At 40.6% G+C, this 14,816-nt stretch overlaps 1 protein-coding gene across 4 annotated transcripts in view; it reads right to left on the bottom strand.

The window, feature by feature from the left end:
• ELMO1 (engulfment and cell motility 1) overlaps positions 1-14,816 on the bottom strand; it is a 683,616-nt gene that overhangs the window by 590,836 nt on the left and 77,964 nt on the right. For all 4 annotated transcript variants that reach the window (XM_006887590.1, XM_006887592.1, XM_006887591.1 and 1 more), the window contains exon 4: positions 1,670-1,720. In XM_006887590.1, coding sequence (XP_006887652.1) covers positions 1,670-1,720 — 51 coding nt within the window. The remainder of the gene's footprint in view (positions 1-1,669; positions 1,721-14,816) is intronic.

The following is a 14,816-nucleotide window of genomic DNA, read 5'->3' as shown; positions in this document are numbered from 1 at the left end:
TTTGAGCTCTGTAGAAATATAGGTGGACTCCTCACATTGTATTGCTGTCTTTGACACTAGTCTAGTGTGCTCCCAATCAACCATGCCAGGAAAGCTGGAGTAATTCCCTGACCAACATGAATTCTACTGTCGCTGATGCCAACCAAGTGACTTCCACTGGCCAAGTTTTCTTGTAGAACACGTGGCAATTATTAAAGAGAACTGACCCTTTCCTTGGCTTAGAGAAAGCCTAAATGAAAATGCTGAGTATGTCGAATTTCAAAATGAAATTTAAGTTAAGGTGTGTTCTTTCTGCTCAGCAAGCAGATGCATAATTTTAATAGGATAAATACCAACTATAAGAACTAAATGAAACAATACATTTCTGAAGGTCAAATTAACATTAATGCATGCTGAGGGCAGTAAGAAGGCCAAGGCTAAGTCAGAAAAAACATCATCACTTCTCATCATCAAGTTGCTGAAAATTAGTTTAAATTATAATTTCTATTAAGTGGAAAAGGAGATATCAAAAGACAGTCTGCACAACACTAACAATGCATTCATTCTCTTGCACACGTCTCATCAAGTTTAGGTTCAATAAGTCACTGGATAAAATGTTTAAGAGTTTTAAAGCCTCTATAAGGTAATTTTCAGTAAGAAGAATTTGTAGCAGGATCCATACTCACAATTTAATTATAGCCAGATGCCATTCCCAATTTTTCATTTATTTTTAGGCTACAACATAGCTTCAGTGGAAAATGAAAATGATGATTAGACACAATTTTCATCACATATGCAGAGTGAAAATAGTAACACTTGGTGTATTTTATGCAGAGTAATTTTTTTAGGAAAGCAATAAAATGTGTTGGGAAATGATATAGTTTAAATATGCTAATTTTATTACCCAGAGGATCTAAAGCAGGTTAGGAGGAATGGAGACAAAGGAGATAATCAGCTGGGTCATTGTTGTTATGTGGTGTCACGTCAGAACTGACTCATAGCTGGCCCTCCAGTGGGTTTTCAGAGGCAGTAAATCACACGGGAGCAGACTGCCGTCTTTCTCTTGTACAGTCAGCTATCGATATCTAAATGCAAATATTTTCCAGCAATCTTCTTTTGGAAGATTTTATACTGCTACTGTCAATGAAAGACCTTCAGCAGCAAACATTTCTTAAACAGCTAACAAAAGCTATTTAAAATTGTCTAAAAAAGCTATCTAAAATTGTCTACATCCTTGAACTCTCTCTTACACACAGACACCCATCTCTCCCATGCTTTCTTTTTGTCACACACTCTCTCACATATATATATTCTGTCTCACACTTTTCGCTTTCATGATTTAAAATGTTGATGTGCCGAGTTAATTTGCTTTCCCTGTTGTCAAGTGACTATGTGGGCAGATGGGTAAAATTACTCAGTATTGTTTAAAAAATGAGAATTGTTGACACAATCACTAAGGCCCAGCCTTAAAAGTTTTCCAATAAATTAAACTAGCCTTATCATGAAACATCATTTTCCTCTTCTGTAATGGGAAGTAGAGTCATTCAAACCCAGATGCTGAATGTGATGACAGTCTGAAGATCTGTTTTGTACTAAAATCAATCTCAAAAATTAGTAGCCCATAATTTTTAAAAAGTAGAATTGGAGAGCAGAGAGTTCAAGAGAGAGTTCTAAACAAATGTAAACTTACAGGAGATGTTGTTAGTCGAAGGATTGTGCCATTTTTAATCTCACTGCGATTCTGAAAAAGAAAACAGAAGTCCTTGTAAATCTTCATGTAGAAACTTGGTAAAGAAAAATAAAAACTTGAATATAATCTTATAGAGATTATATCTAATAAATATTCCCATGATTCTGTTCATTTTCATTCTAATAATTTTAAATTATGCATAAGCCACAGATGAAACTTAGCAGAGGAAAAATCAAGTATAAGTTCAAAGAATAGAAATATGTGTCCAAGATGTACAAACAAAAATATTTTAGAAGTTATTAAGGATACATAGCACTGAAACACAGCTCAAAAGAATATCCAAAAGAACCGAAAAAAAACTTGTCCACAGAAATATAATCATAATTCATTTTTCAATTTACAATTAATTTCATTACTAAAATTATAATGAATATCATTCATCATTGCTTAAAAAATTGGAAAAAAATTCCAAATGCCCATCAACTGATTAATGAACAGGTAGAATGGAGTTATATACACAATGAATTATTATGCCAGAAAATGGAGCAAAGTTTATACATATGTTACAACAGGGATGCATCTTAAAAACATGTTTAACATAAGAAGCCAGGCACAAAGGCCACTTATTATAGGATTCAACACAACAGGAAAAGCCACAGAGACCAGAAGAAGACACATGGTTTCCAGGGATCCAGGAGAGGGACTGACCACATTCTTTTCAGGGTTATGACAACGCTCTAAAATTCCTTGTGATGATACAATGCAACTTGGAAAATATATTAAAAACCACTAAATTGAACATTTTATGGTGAGTTTTATGTCAATTAAATTTGAGTAACTGGGTTGCTCCTGGCTTTAAATTGGCAGGTTAGTTGTTCTGGACACACCCAGTATTGCCAAGGAAGAAAGGCCTGGTAATTCGTGTCTGTGAAGACTGTAGCCAAGAAAATCTATGGGGCAGCTGCCAGTAGTCAGAATTGGCATAATGACAATGAACTTGCTTTGGGATTGTTATATTTCAGTAAAGCTGGTTTTGTTTGTTTGCTTGTTTGTTTTTTTTAAATCATTATGAAGAGGTATGGTGTCTTAATGTTTGCTGGCTCCTGCTACATGTCACTCTGTGTTAATCACAAACCACAAAACTGATCCCAAATCAGGCTGGCCCCACCTGGCAATCATTATCTTAGGTGGGCAGCTGAGGTCATCACTTAGCTCTTCAGCAAGGAAGGTATGATTAACTAGCAGATTTATCTTCTGCCACCAGATTATGCAGCACGCTCAGCTTCTGGGAAGTGAGTGGCCTTTCGGGAGTCATCAGGGCTCAGTGCCCTTCCAGGGCACTCATGCCAGGAGGTGGGCAAGCACCCACGAAGGTTACACGTCTGCCTCTTCTAAGACGAGCTACAAAATGCAATGGTTCTGGGATGCAGTAGTCATAACAAGGTGGTAAGATAATTTCTTAAGCTGCCAAAGACACATGGAATGTTTGCTCACTGAGCTGGTTCCAACTGCTTATTGGAAATGAAACATATGAAAGCCCCTACCTGGAGAGACATACCAGTCAGAGGCAGTGCATTTCAATGCTCTGTCCCACAGAAACCCCAACGTGGCTGTTATTTAGTGCTAAGTGGATGGCGTGGCCTAGTGGTAAGGGGTTGTGCTGACGAGTCAAGGGCATACTGTTTTGAATCCACCAGCCACTCCTCAGGAGAAAGAAAGGCAATCTCCTCCTGTGTGCTTTACTGCCTCGGAAAACTTGCTCAAAGGTCAGCTATGGGTCAGTTCTGACTCGATCACACACTACAGTAACAACTACACACAACCACCTGTAGGTGACTCCCGTGTGAGAGAGGTACTGCAAGTAGGTATCTTCTTGTGTGTAGTTACTTCTGTGTGCAATCAATACGGGGTAGTTGTTGCTGTGTACCACTGAGTCTGAAGCGGCTCAGAGCTGACTCTCCAGTGGATTTTCAGAGGCCATAAATCACAGAGAAGACTGACCACTTTTCTCCTAAGGAGAAGCTGGTGAATTTGAGTAGGTAGTTCAGGCCTTATCCCTCAGCCGCCAGACCTCTCTATATAGGGTATGAAAAGGGTTGCAAACAATAAGAGATCATACCCATCAACAAGCTCTACCAAAGAGACTGTCACATGTCCCTCTCTGGAAACTTGGTCTGGCAGCTTCCAATTCTCCTATAAGCTTCAGACCACCTGCTTCAAGAGAAGCAGCATCAGGGGTGTGCATGAGATTACAGGTCCTTCCAGCACCACCCAGCACCCACTGAATGAGAGACCACTGCAGAATCTTGGTGGTACAGAGGGTAAGGTGCTGGGACACTAACAGAAAGGCCGCTGGTTCACATCCTCCAGTCACTCAGTGGGATGAAGATGAGGCAGTCTGATCCATTAGAGATTCCCAGCACCAGAAACCCCACAGCACAGCTCTGCTCTGACCTAGAGTCACAATGAGTTGGAATCGACCCTCAGTGATCTGGGCATTTTCCTTACAATCTCAAGTAATTACAATACACAGTAAAGTCTAACAATCATTGCAGGCTGACTCTTCCCACTACCCTGCACATTTGAACAAGAACACCACATTGAAGTATCATAAAGCAAATATATTCTGAGTCAGAGGCAAACAAGACTGATGGCAACTCCCCTAGAGTGAAGAGGAGGAAAGATGCAGCAAAAACATTCCTGCAGGGAGATGTTCTGACTGCACACACTGTACAGGAAGAGTGGCAGGCGACCCAGCGCAGCCCTGCTGTCTTACTCACATCCAACCGCGCCTCACTGTGCTAGCCCCCAGCACTCACGGGAGTCTCAATGCAGACTCTGCTTCTTTAGACATCTAGGCATCAACACAGGCTCTGTGTGAGCTGGATAACAAGATTATGCAGAAAAACCTCACTGCTTTCTCCCACACAGAAATTTGGTTTTCTCGATATTCCAGCTTCCTATTTAAAAATAGAAATTGTAATTCCCTGGTCAAATAATCCCAATTCCATCTATCCTCTGAAAGCTACTATATAAAAAGGGCAATGGAGGACCTAAAGTGAGTGGACACTAATGGCCCCTGGAAGCAAGGCTTCTATGGAACAGGTAGCGCTTGATATCACCTTGGCTGGGTCTTTTGGTCTCTTCTTCTTTGTCCATCTCTTGTCTTCAGGTAAGAAGAAGCCCCCTTGGAGATAGTCTTTTAAAATAATTCTGTTTTTAAAATCCATTCCTTAATAATTGTCAATGCTAATATCTGCATGTAGACCTGATCCTTTTGTCCCTGGTGTACCCATCTGCTTGATCTGCCCGTCTTTAGGAGAACCACAGCGGATACACTGGTTGCTAGGTTACAGAGCAATGCCTCTAGACATAGAAGACTGCAGGTCAGAAATTGGAAGAGGTATGTAATAAATATCCTAAAATATTGACACACACACAAAAAAAAAACAAACCCCAGAAACAAAAGGCTAAGAGTTAGGTGAAAAAGAAAAGAAAGAAAAGGTGTTTTAAGGTTTTAGCCCAAGGTTGTTGCCAACAGAGATATAATCTTTACCATGCTCCTTTATAGAGCCACCAAGTTTTTTTTTCTTCATCCATTAAATGGAAGATTGGTAGTTTGACTTCTTGTCCATTCTCGTTCTTACGTCCCTAACTGGTGGTGGTAGTGTTGCTACATGTCATAAGGTCGACAGCTACTCATAGAGACCACAGTTAATTCCTGGGTGGTACAAGAGATTAATGCATTCACCTCATAAGCAAAACTTTTTCTTTTCAAACCACCCAAGAGGGCCTTGGAAGAAAGACCAGGTAATCTATTTCTGAAATAGGTAAAGTGGATGTCACCGTTCTCATACACCCATGGGTGGTGCTTAACTGGAACAAGCTCAACCATGACTGACTGACTGACTGACTGACTGACTGACTGGGTTGATTTTTTTGTTGTGTTTTAACTGAATTCTATTTTCTAGTTTTTTCTTTAATTATTTATCTAGCACTCAGTTACTCTCTACTCAAATTTCTAAACCCAAATAACAAAAAGCAAGGCACATATGGAGAGGTATTCTGGTAGGTACCTATTGTTGTTGTTGTTATGTGCCATCGAGTCGCTTGCGACTCATAGCGACCCTATGTACAAGAGCTCTAAATTCTATCCTGCGCCAACCTAGCCAACTCAAATGCACTTATTCCCACCGCTCGTCACAGAATCGATCCATCTCACCAAAGGTCTTCCTCTCCTTCGCTTCCCCTCCACTCTGCCAAACATGACGTCCCTTTCCAAGGACCAGTCCCTCCTTGCAACATGCCCAAAATATGTCAGACGAAGCTTCAGAATCCTTGACTCCAGGGAACACTCTGGCTTCAGCCTCTCCAGGACAAACGTGTTTGTTCTTCTAGCAGTCCATGGTATAGCCAACACTCTTCTCCAGCACCACAGCTCAAAGGCATCAATCCTCTTTCTATCAGCCCTAATCACTGTCCAACTCTCTGATGCATAGCACATAACTGCGAAGACTATAGCCCGGATCAGGCGTACCTTAGTCTCCAGCCTGACATCGTTGCTCTTCAGAACTCTTGAGAGGTCCCTCACAGCCGACATTCCCAATGCAATTCGTCTCCTTATTTCCTGGCTGCTGTTACCAAGAGCGTTGACTGTGGAGCCAAGTAAATTAAAACTGTTAACTATCTCAATCTCCTCACCATCCATGCTGATGCTGCCTATTAGTGATCTGTAAATACATGAAGGTGAAGGGCCTGTTCAACAGCTCATGGTTGTCACTCTACCTGTAACAAGAGCTGGGGGGAAAAAAAGCAGAGAAGAGGTGACAGCAGCTACAGAGGGTCTCTGAAGTTATGAGGAGCCTGAGGGTAAGAACAGAGGAAGACTGGCTGTTCCTCTCAGTGTTTAAATCAACCACTTGTAGAAGACAGTGATAAAGAATAGTATGCTTTTTTCCTGAGAAGGAACAGGCTTACCTGAAAGGAACATGCACTATCAAATTTCCTACTGAAGGAGTACTAAAAATGAAAAAGCCTTTTAACAGGACAGGGAGGGAGTTGCTGCCTCCACAGCCACATTTTACTTGGCAGAAGTATACATACATCTACCTGTACCTGTATCCAGGCCTCAGAACCTAATGCTCAGGGTCAGACCAAGTCATGCACAATGGTAATAATGTACTGACTCTAATCAGACGTTGCCTATCAGAACTGGGATATTATGGCATGAGGCATGAAGAAGGTGGCTTATACACATTCACAAATGCAGTTATTAGTAAGATGACTATAAGGGGGTAAAAATCCCCACAGCATTTATGAACAAAATAAAATAGAAATAAAAGATTGTGTCAAAAACAATGTACAGGAATGAAACACAATATCTATTGTATGCAAACCAATAAAAATATGTAATATTTTTATAAAAAAGTAATGCAAGGTCATTCATTATTTTGATGTGTATCTTAGATTCAGTCTTCCATCCCTACCCTCTCTGCATCCCCATACATGTTTTACTAATCATCATTCTATTTTTTTACAATAATGGTCTTAAGACTCTGATAACTCAATTACAAAAGAAGCAAAAGACTATTCACAAAGACTTTTCACAGAGGAAGACATTTGGCTGGCCAACAAACACATGAAGAAATGAGCAAAATCACAGCAATAATAGAGATGCAAATCTCTCACAGTGAGATACCATTTCAGCCCAGTAACAGTGGCAAAGTTTAACAGGACAGCAACCAATAAATGTTGGAGAGAATTTGGAGAGCTGAGAACTCTCATACACTGTTGGTGAGACTGTAAAATGGCACAATCACTCTGGAAGGAATTTGCTGTTACCTCAAAAAGCTAAACACAGAAATTCCGTATGACCCAGCTATTCCACTACTATGAACAGAGTAGAAGTGAGGTGCAAATAGATATTTCTACACCAGTGTTCACAGCAGTGTTATTCACCATTGTAAGAACATGGAAACAGCCCAACTGTCCAATCACCACTAAACAGGTTGAGAAACTGTAGTACACAATGGAATACTATGCAGCACTCAGGAGCAACAATTTGGAAAAATACTACAGTACTTGGGAGAGACTGGAGAGCATTATGTTGAATGAGTTAGCCCAGTCTCAGAAGGACCAGTATTGCATTACCCTATTATTGTAAATAGAAGAATAACTAAATTCCACATTGAAGCCCAAGGTTGGTCCCGTGAGAACAGAGGCTAAAGAAGTCAATGTTAGCATATCAGACAGTAAGATCAAAAACAGGAATGGCACTGTGCTATCATTTTACATCAGTATAAACTATAGAAACTATACTGGAAAAACTATTTATGGAGAGAGATTGTTGGACTAAGTTAAACAGTCTGCAACAGAGTGAAAGGACTGGAAGATACAATAGACTGAAAGAAGGAAGTCACTGTTAGGCCTGGTGCAAGTGACTTCCCATGTGACACTGGGCAAGTCTATGTCTACAGTCTCATTGATAGAAAATGAGAAAATTGACTGATATCCAGTCAATTCTCACTCATAAGCAGCCCTTCATTTGGTTGTCTGAGGTTATAAATCTTTACAGAAAAAGACTATGTTTCTTCTGCACAGCAGCTGGTGGATTTGAACTCTCAACCTCTAATTAGACATTATGCCACGAGGCTCCATCTCATCAACAGAATGGAGGTGAATGATTAGCAGTAAAATTCAGTCTTTTTCTCTCTTTTATCCCTTGATAGGGTAAGGTTAGCTTGCTTATTACATCCTTGTAATAAACAATGGAGAACATTTCAGGATTTTGAGCAAGACTGCTAAGATGATTAAGTGGATGTTTTAGGGAAATGAGTGCATCAGAGCAGTGGATTAGAATGGAAAGGGCACTAAGCCAGGGAGATTGGACAAGTTCACAGAGGACTTCAGAACCACAAGAGACTCATCCCATCACTTCAGTGTGTGGCATTATAAAGTGACAACACAAGTTAAAATCACAGAATGAACTATGGTCCTGATCATCTCCTTGTCTCCACCTAACAATGTAGTAGATGAAGCTAAATCAGAACTGGTAAGTAACAGGTTCTGTGGCAGTAATATCTTTGCTTTCATAATAAGCTCAAGGGAGAACAAACAGAGACACGTTTTTGGTAGATGATGTGTAATGTATAATGAAAGCCTTAATAATGTTTCAAATAAAATCTATGCAGTTTATGCTACAGGAACATTGGAAATGGAGGAATTGTGTTTCAAAAGATGTCCACTTTGGGAATAGTTCTTGGAAAAAATGTTTTCGAATTTTATAAATAAACAATTATTGTGTTGTTATATGCTGTCGAGTTGCCTGTACTTCATAGTGACCCTAAGTACGACAGCCCTAAACCCTGTTCTATCATGTGCCAATCTCACTGTCTCTGATATACCCTACCCTCATTAACCCAGTCACTAAATCAATCCAACTCATAGAGGGCTTCCTCTCCTGAGCTGTCCCTCCACCCTCCCAAGAGTGACGTCCTTCTCTAAGGACTAGTCTCTCCTTGCAACGTGTCCAAAATATGTCTGATGAAGCCTCATAATCCTTGCCTCCAAGGAGCAGCCTGGTTTCACCCTCTCCATAACGAACCTGTTTGTTCTCCTAGCAGTCCATGGTGTACTCAATACTCTTCTCCAGCATCATAGCTCAAAGGCATCAACTCTCCTCTCATCCCTAGTCATTGTCCAACTCTCTGACACAAAGCAAGTGATTGCAAAGACCATGGCCTGTATCAGGCACACCTTAGTCTCCAGAGTGACACCACTGCTGTTCAGTACTTTGGAGAAGTCCCTAACAGCAGACTTTCCCATCGCAATATGTCTTTTAATTTCCTGGTTGCTGGTGCCAAGAGAGTTGATTGTGGAGTCAAGCAAACTAAAGCTGCTAACAATCTCAATCTCTTCACCATCCATCCTGATGCTGCCAAATGGCTCAGTGGTGAGAAATTATTTTACATAAGAAAAAAAATCATATTATCAAAAAGAAAAAGAATGATGTCCATTAAAGCATTATTTACAATACAAAATAAAAATGTAACCAAACCCACATATTCCAGGTATTAATTTACTGTCTTTCAAGTGGATAGTCACCTTTTTTGGCCAATTTTGCAATGGTAGGATTGGACCTTGTAAGGCAAGTCTCTTCCCTAGCTGGGAAAATATGAAGATTCCCCAAAAGGGGCACTGTAGTTACACCACATGGCTGCACATTCTGTGGATCACTTTTCTTGGGAATGGGAACAAATACAGAACACTTCCAGTCATTTGGCCAGGCATCTGTCTTCCAACACCAGGAACAAACTGCCAGGTATATGCAGGGCTGAATCTGTCAGTTGAAACATGTCAATTGATTTCCCATTGAATTCCTAGAGCTTTATTTTTTGCCACTGTCTTAAATGCATCTGGAACTTCTTCCCTCATTACCACTGCATCTTTATCATATGCTACTTCTTGAAATATTTCAGTGCTGACCAATTTCTTCTTGCTCTACAAACTGTGTATTCCTCCATTTTCCTTGATGCTTACTGGATCATATAAGGTTTTTCTCATAGCATTTCTCAGTATTAAAACTCGAGGCTTGAAAATTTTCCCCCAGTTCTTTCAGCTTGAGCAATGGCAAACTTCAGCTCTTTGCACATTTTAATACTTTACTTTGTCTTCTTGAACTGCTCGTTGAAATCTATAAGATATTTGCTGAAAGCAAGGAGGATCTGAAATGCTTACTGCAGAAGATCAAGGACTAGGGGAGCTCTGGTGGCCTAGTGGCAAGAAGCTGCACTGCAATCCCAGAGGAACACGGTTCGAATCCACCAGATGCTCTGCCGGAGAAGGAGGCGCAATATCCTCCTGTACCAGTCAGATCTGATTTGACGGTACACGCACACAAAATAATTAAAAAAAAAAAAAAAAGAAGATCAAGGACTACAGCCTTTAATATGGATTGCATCTCAACATCAGGAAGATAAAAATCATCACTACTGGACCAAAAGGCACCATCATGATAAATGAAGAAGAGACTGAAATTGTCAATTATTTCACCTTAATTGGACCCACAATCAACACCTTTGGTGACTAGGAGATGTACTGAATTGGGAACGTCGCTACGAGTGACCTCTGCAAAGTACTGAAGAGTAATGATGTCTGTTTAAAGACCAGGGTAAACCTGATTCAAGCCATGATCTTTCTAATCATGTGCTATGTGCTATCTGAGAGCTAGACAATGCAGGAGGATGACAGAAAAATAATTAATACCTTAGTGTTGTGGTATTAGGAAGGAGCAATGAGAGCCCCTAAAAATAGATAAAGTCTCAGAAAAAAATATATCTGAGAAAATGTAGCCATAGCGCTTCTTAGAAGCAAAGATGGTGAAGCTTCATCTCAAATATTCTGAGCACACTGTTAGGAAGGACTGATCCTTAGAAAGGAACATCATATTTGGAAAAATGGGAGGTCGATGAAAGAGAGGATGACCCTCAATGAAACAGACTCACAACAGTGGCTGCAGCAATGTGCTGTCACAGGGGATAAGGATTGCATAAGATAGGACAGGGATCAGGTGTATTGTTCATAAGGTCGCTATGAGTCATACTTGACGGCACCTAACAAGAGGGCATAGCTACACTGTGCAACTGCTTCTTCTGAATGCATCCAAGTCCTTTTTCACCAACTCCAATTTTTTGCATGAAAATATTCCTGCTCAAGTAACTGTATTCTGTCTGCACTCTAACTGATATATAAGTATTCCCAATGCCATTTTCCAGTGCTGGGTCAAGCAGTTAACTATTGCTGCAAGGAGGGACCCATTCTTGGAGAAGAGCACCATGTTTGGGAGAGTGGAGTGACAGCGCAGTAGAGGGAGACCCTCGATGAGATGGATCGACTCAATGATTGGAGTGTTGGGAATAGGTGTGTCTGAGACAATGAGGTTGGTACAAGATAGAGCAAGGTTTAGGGCTCTGGGACATAGGGTCACTATGAGTTGCAAGTGACTTGATGGCACATAACAACAACAACAACATGACAAACTCCAAAATGTTCTCTAACACAGAAAAAGTTAGATAAATTATAGTAAATCAAGTCAATGAAATATATCCTTTAAAAGGTCAGTATGGAAAAAATGCTTAATAATATAAAAACATATCACACTGAAGTGAAAAAAGTAGGTTTAAAAGCAGTATTGCTGTATAATAAAAATTCACAAAACATAATCGACTGTCTGTTGTTGTTGTTGTGTGTCATCAAGTCGCCTGCAACTCACAGTGACTCTATACACAATAGCTCTGAATATGCATTGGAAAAAAAATACTGATACCCAGGGAGGCAAACATAAGACTAATACTCTTCACTTGTAATGTGAACAAGCAGGCAAGAAGAAGGTCATTTGTGTTTTTCAAGGAAAAAAGCAACCACACTGTTTTTGGACAAAGGGGAGCTGACCAAGCTAAGGTGAACCATGTGAAGATGGCCTTCTCCACTGCTCTCATTTTTCCATCCATCTGAGATAAAGACCTGATGTTAGCCCCTCCTGCGGCCACCCATTTTAACCTAGCCTCTAATCAAATGACATGTGCAAATGTTTAAACCTGGACTGTAATGGATAAGTCAAAGCCTGTGGTCTCAGAAAGCCACAGCTGCCTGAGATGAGAGATGCATTTAGAGAAAAGAAATATGTGCTTGCAAAAAAAGAAAATAAATAAAATTAAAAATTAAAGAGCCATTCCAGTGGCATTGGCAAGGATCACGGAGGATGCTGCTACAGCTGGAAAAATATGGACTCAATGACAAAAACCAATAAATATAATGGTCAATGGAAAGAGCAAGAAAAAGACACCTTGATAGCAGTAGGAGCTATGGAAGAAAGCAGAGAGGAACACTAGAGAAGGCAGCGCTGACCAAGCTGAGAGAATGGTTAAATGCTCCAGATCAAAGCTGCAGTTGACCACACGCAGCCCTGTGACCTGAGCAGCTGGCAGAGTGCCTGACACACAGCAGGTGCTCTGCAAACATGTGGTAACTGGAACCATGTACATGAAAACATCCCCAGAGAGACAGTGCCAACGAAACTGCACAACATTGCTACAGGGATGGTTATGGCTCTCAGTTGACACAGAGTCAGCCTTCGGAAAAGTGTAGCAACTGCATACACAGCAAAACACAAATGATACCCAGTCTTATGCTACGTGATGAGTCGTAGATGAGGCCATTGTGATCAGTGCGGATTTCACTGGTTCGTTTTTCAGAAGTAGATCACCAGCCCTTTCTTCCTAGTCCTTGTTCATATGGAAGCTCCATCGGAAGCTGTTGAGCATGATATTGTTGTTGTTGTTTGGTGCTATCAAGTCAAACTTGGCTCAACGAACCTATGAATAATAGATCCAAACCTTTCCCTATCTTGAGCCATCCTCATACTCTCTGACATGCTCAACCCTATTGTCACAGTCACTGTCAACTTCTTAAGGATCTTCTTTTCCCTTTTCGATCCTCCACCTTTCCTTTGATGTCTTTCCAAGGAGACTACTGACAACATGCCCAACATAAGTGAGATGGAGTTTTCATCAACCTTGCCTGTAAGTAACACCCAGCTTGCATTTCCTCCAAGACATACCTGCTTGTTCTTTTGGCATTTTCTGGGATATTCATTACTCTTCTCTAACACCACAGTTCAAAGGCATCAATTCTTCTGTTCATCAATTCATGGTCCAACTTTCAGGGACACAGGAAGCAACTGAAAAGCACATGGCCTGGATCAGGCTCACTTTAAGACATTTTTGTTCTTTAGAACATTGCCTTAATAGTGGATTTCCCCAATGACACATGCCTTTTGCTTTCTTGACTGCTTTACCATGAGTGTTGATTTTGAGTTCCAGTTAAATGAAATTGTTGACAATTTCAATCTTTTCTCCATCTATTTATTCAGTAATGTGATTTGTTTGTTTCTTTTCTTAATGTTGGTATATAATCTATAAATAAAGGCTGTGGTATTTGATCTTTTGTAGCAAGCATTTCAAGTCCTCTTCATTTTCTGCAAACAAGCTTGTTTTATCTGCATTACATAAGTTGCTGATGAGTCTTCCTCTAATTCTGATGTGACATTCTTCTTAATACACACCAGCTTCTCGAATGATTTTCTCAGCATATATATTGAATATGTCTGGAGAAAGGATACAACTCTGACACAAATCTTTCTTGATTTTAAACCATGCAGTGCTTCCTTGTTCTGCCTGGACAATAGCTTCCTGGTCTATGTATAGGTTTTGCATGAGCACAAACAAGTGTCTGGGATTTTCATTCTTCTTAATGTTAGCCATGGTTTGTTATGATGCACACAGTCAAATGCCTTTTTCTAATCAATAAAATACAAATCAATAATGTAATAGCACATAAATCACTTTTACATGGGGTGCATTGGTTGTTAATCAAACCCCAGTTTACTAAATGAGTAATGATAATTCTACCAGTGAACCACCACATCCCCAGGCATTAATCAGACAGAATTAATGACACCTCTGTTGGAATGAGGGTAAGAACCGACATATTACTCACAAAGAAAGGGCAGCTTCAGCTTCTGTACAAGCTTATCACAAGATAAGTAAAAAATCTGCCAGATAAAGAGAACGTTAGGCAGAAGACACACTGGTGGGAAAATTCTGTTCCCTGCCTCAGATGCTGTGGTACTGCACCCTGAGTCTGTGCCTCCAGCCATGGACCACTTGGCAAAGCCTATGGATCATTGTTTTGTTATTAAATAAGCAAGATAAAACACATAAGTGTGCAAATCAATCATTTATAAAAAATATTTTTAATCATGCTTTATTTGCTACTTGATTAATGCAGCTGTCGGCAAACTTTTTTTATCCAAAAGATGCCAGAGAGGAACCATCCTAGGCCTTGTTGAGCTAGATAAATATCTACTAAAAATATAATAGACTCGGCTCCGTCTCCCGCCGGTCCTCAGAGGCGGCCGCCGGGGGAAACGCAGGGAGAACCCGCCAGGAACCTATCTGGGCAGTCCTGTCTCTACTGCGCGTGTGCACCGGTCTGCAGGGTGGCCTGGCCTTTCTCCCTGGTCCTGACCACCCGGATGGGGCTCTCAAGGCCCCGCCCCGTTTAGCCTGGCTCAGCCTGCCCTGGTCCC

Source organism: Elephantulus edwardii, unplaced genomic scaffold, assembly GCF_000299155.1.
Source record: "Elephantulus edwardii isolate Elephantulus edwardi_28Jun2011 unplaced genomic scaffold, EleEdw1.0 scaffold00059, whole genome shotgun sequence".
In the NCBI taxonomy this organism is placed as follows: domain Eukaryota; kingdom Metazoa; phylum Chordata; class Mammalia; order Macroscelidea; family Macroscelididae; genus Elephantulus; species Elephantulus edwardii.
The sequence above is the reverse complement of the archived record's forward strand: the minus strand, read 5'-3'. Positions and strand labels throughout refer to the sequence as shown.